Source organism: Diaphorina citri, unplaced genomic scaffold (assembly GCF_000475195.1).
Source record: "Diaphorina citri unplaced genomic scaffold, Diaci psyllid genome assembly version 1.1 scaffold4861, whole genome shotgun sequence".
Taxonomy (NCBI): Eukaryota; Metazoa; Arthropoda; class Insecta; order Hemiptera; family Psyllidae; genus Diaphorina; species Diaphorina citri.
Genome location: NW_007382247.1, coordinates 6,968 through 9,236, shown reverse-complemented (window position 1 = coordinate 9,236; position 2,269 = coordinate 6,968). Strand labels below are relative to the sequence as shown.

General features: G+C 36.8%; 1 protein-coding gene across 1 annotated transcript; it reads left to right on the top strand.

Annotated features, from left to right (window-relative positions):
- Positions 1–13: 13 nt before the first annotated feature.
- Positions 14–2,001, top strand: LOC113472334. The gene has a single exon (XM_026832034.1). The coding sequence runs from the start codon at positions 79–81 to the stop codon at positions 1,999–2,001; it is 1,923 nt and encodes a 640-aa protein (XP_026687835.1). The 5' UTR covers positions 14–78.
- Positions 2,002–2,269: the final 268 nt, after the last annotated feature.

Below are 2,269 nucleotides of genomic sequence, written 5' to 3'. Positions count from 1 at the left end.
ACATATGCTAAAAATCACTACTATGTCGTAGCTTTTCTCGATATAGTAGGAGCCTACGATAACACGCATCTGGAGGTGATGTACAATAGATTGACAGAGAACAGAGTGTCCAAAAAAATGTGCAACTGGATTTATTCTTATTATAAAAATCGTAAATTCTATGTCAAGACTGATTCATTACGAGTAGACTCTGAAGATGCGAATTTAAGCAATTTTTCCTTGAACGTTTATGGACCAAAAACACCAAAAAAAGGACTTTGTCAGGGATCTATATTATCTGGATTGCTATACATCTTATACTGTAACAAGATTGAAAAACAACTGCAAAACTCGTACACAACTGTTCTTGAATTTGTGGATGATCTAAGCATAGGATGTACTGGATCAACTTTAATCATTGCTCAAAAACGTTTACAGACAAAATTAAATCAACTCGCTATACTTTTGAGAGAATTGCAACTTGATATATCACCCAGCAAGAGCAAAATCTGTATTTTTACTAGACATAGAATAAGATGGAGCCCCAGAATAAAAATCAACAGTCAAAATATAAAAACTGTTACACAAGTTAAATTTTTGGGAGTATGGTTTGATGTTAAATCGACGTGGCAAAAAGAAGTAGAAGAAATAAAAAATCGAACCCAAAAAGGTATCAATCTCCTTAGAAGCATATGTGGTGTCACGTGGGGCGCCCATCCAACCGTGTTAATGAATGTATACAAAGCAGTTGTGAGATCTCATTTTGATTACTGTGGAATGATTATAAGTACTGCTAATCAATCAAGAATAAATCAAATTCATGTCTTACAGTACCGAGCGTTAAGAGTAGTACTTGGCTTCTTCAAAACGACTCCGTGTCAAATAATTAACTTCGAAACGACAGAGATGCCTTTCCAATTAAGACTTGAAGCTACAACTGCAAAATATTACATCAACAGGAAACAATATACACAATTACCCTTACATCAACACTTGGAAGATTTGAGAATTTACCTTCGCTCTGGTTATTGGAGAAGAAAAAAGAAGCCCATCCTCAGTATCATCCATACTAGATTGAGAAGAACCCAAGATCTAAAAACATATCCCAGAATCCCTTACTTTGAATATGAACTTGAGCAAACACTGGGACGAATAAAATGCGATAGCAATTCATTTAGCAAAACACAAATGGGATTGTTTCCTGAATTCATGAGGTATATGGACGAGGCAAAAGTGGATGTTGTTATTTATACAGATGGGTCCGTGAATCGAGAGCAGGGAATAAGTTCTTTTGGGATTTTCAATGAACTCACTCAAGAAACGAGCGGATATAAAATAAATCTCATCACAAGCTCCTGGAACGTAGAACTTTTGGCGATGTTGGAAGCGCTTAAAATGCTTTATTATCACGAATACAATCACATGAAAATAATAATAGCCAGTGATTCCCAAAGTGCCATAGCTTCCTTGACATCAACAGAATGGAAAAGCTTAAACAATGAAACAATCCTAGAAGCTAAAAAATACTACAAGAAATTAGTTGAATATGGGAATGAAATAACGATTTTGTGGGTTCCAGGGCACCAGGGAATCCCAGGTAATGAAAAAGCAGACGAAATAGCTAGACTTGCTCTGGACAATGGAGAAAATTATGACATGGGAAAAAGCCCTGAAATGAAAATGGTTGAAATTGGTAGAGCAGTTACAAGAAAATATCAAGCATGGTACGAGAATAAAAGCCTAATGACAGGAAAACAATTTAGACAATTATATCCAATCGTTCTACAAAATGTGTGGTTTACAGGAAAAATGGACAGGAGGATGATTATTACAATAATTAGAATGAGGAACAAGCATGCAAGATATCCAGTGCATCTCTATAGAATGGGAATCATAGATAATGAACAATGCGAATGTGGAGAAAGGGGGGAATTAAAACATGTCATTTTAACATGTAAAAATAGAAGAGAATTGCACTTTGGATGTATTGATCTGGGTAATCAAGATCAGCGCCATATTTAATGGGAGGGGTTGTTGCAGCTATTCAATCCTCAACCGTAACGTACATTGAATTAACTCAATAGTTATTGAAGCCGGGCTCTCTCTCTCTCTCTCTCTCTCTCTCTCTCTCTCTCTCTCTCTGCTCTCTCTCTCTCTCTCTCTGCTCTCTCTCTCCTCTCTCTCTCTCGCTCCGCTCGTATTAAGTACCATACTCACTCACTCTCTCGTATTGTACGAGAGATGACGGCACCTTAATTGGGGAACAAAAAGCAAACGCAACGAAAGATAC

What these genes read in the sequence shown, in the direction of transcription:
- LOC113472334 (XM_026832034.1), top strand. Translation starts at nt 79, where the DNA reads ATGTACAATAGATTGACAGAGAACAGAGTGTCCAAAAAAATGTGCAAC.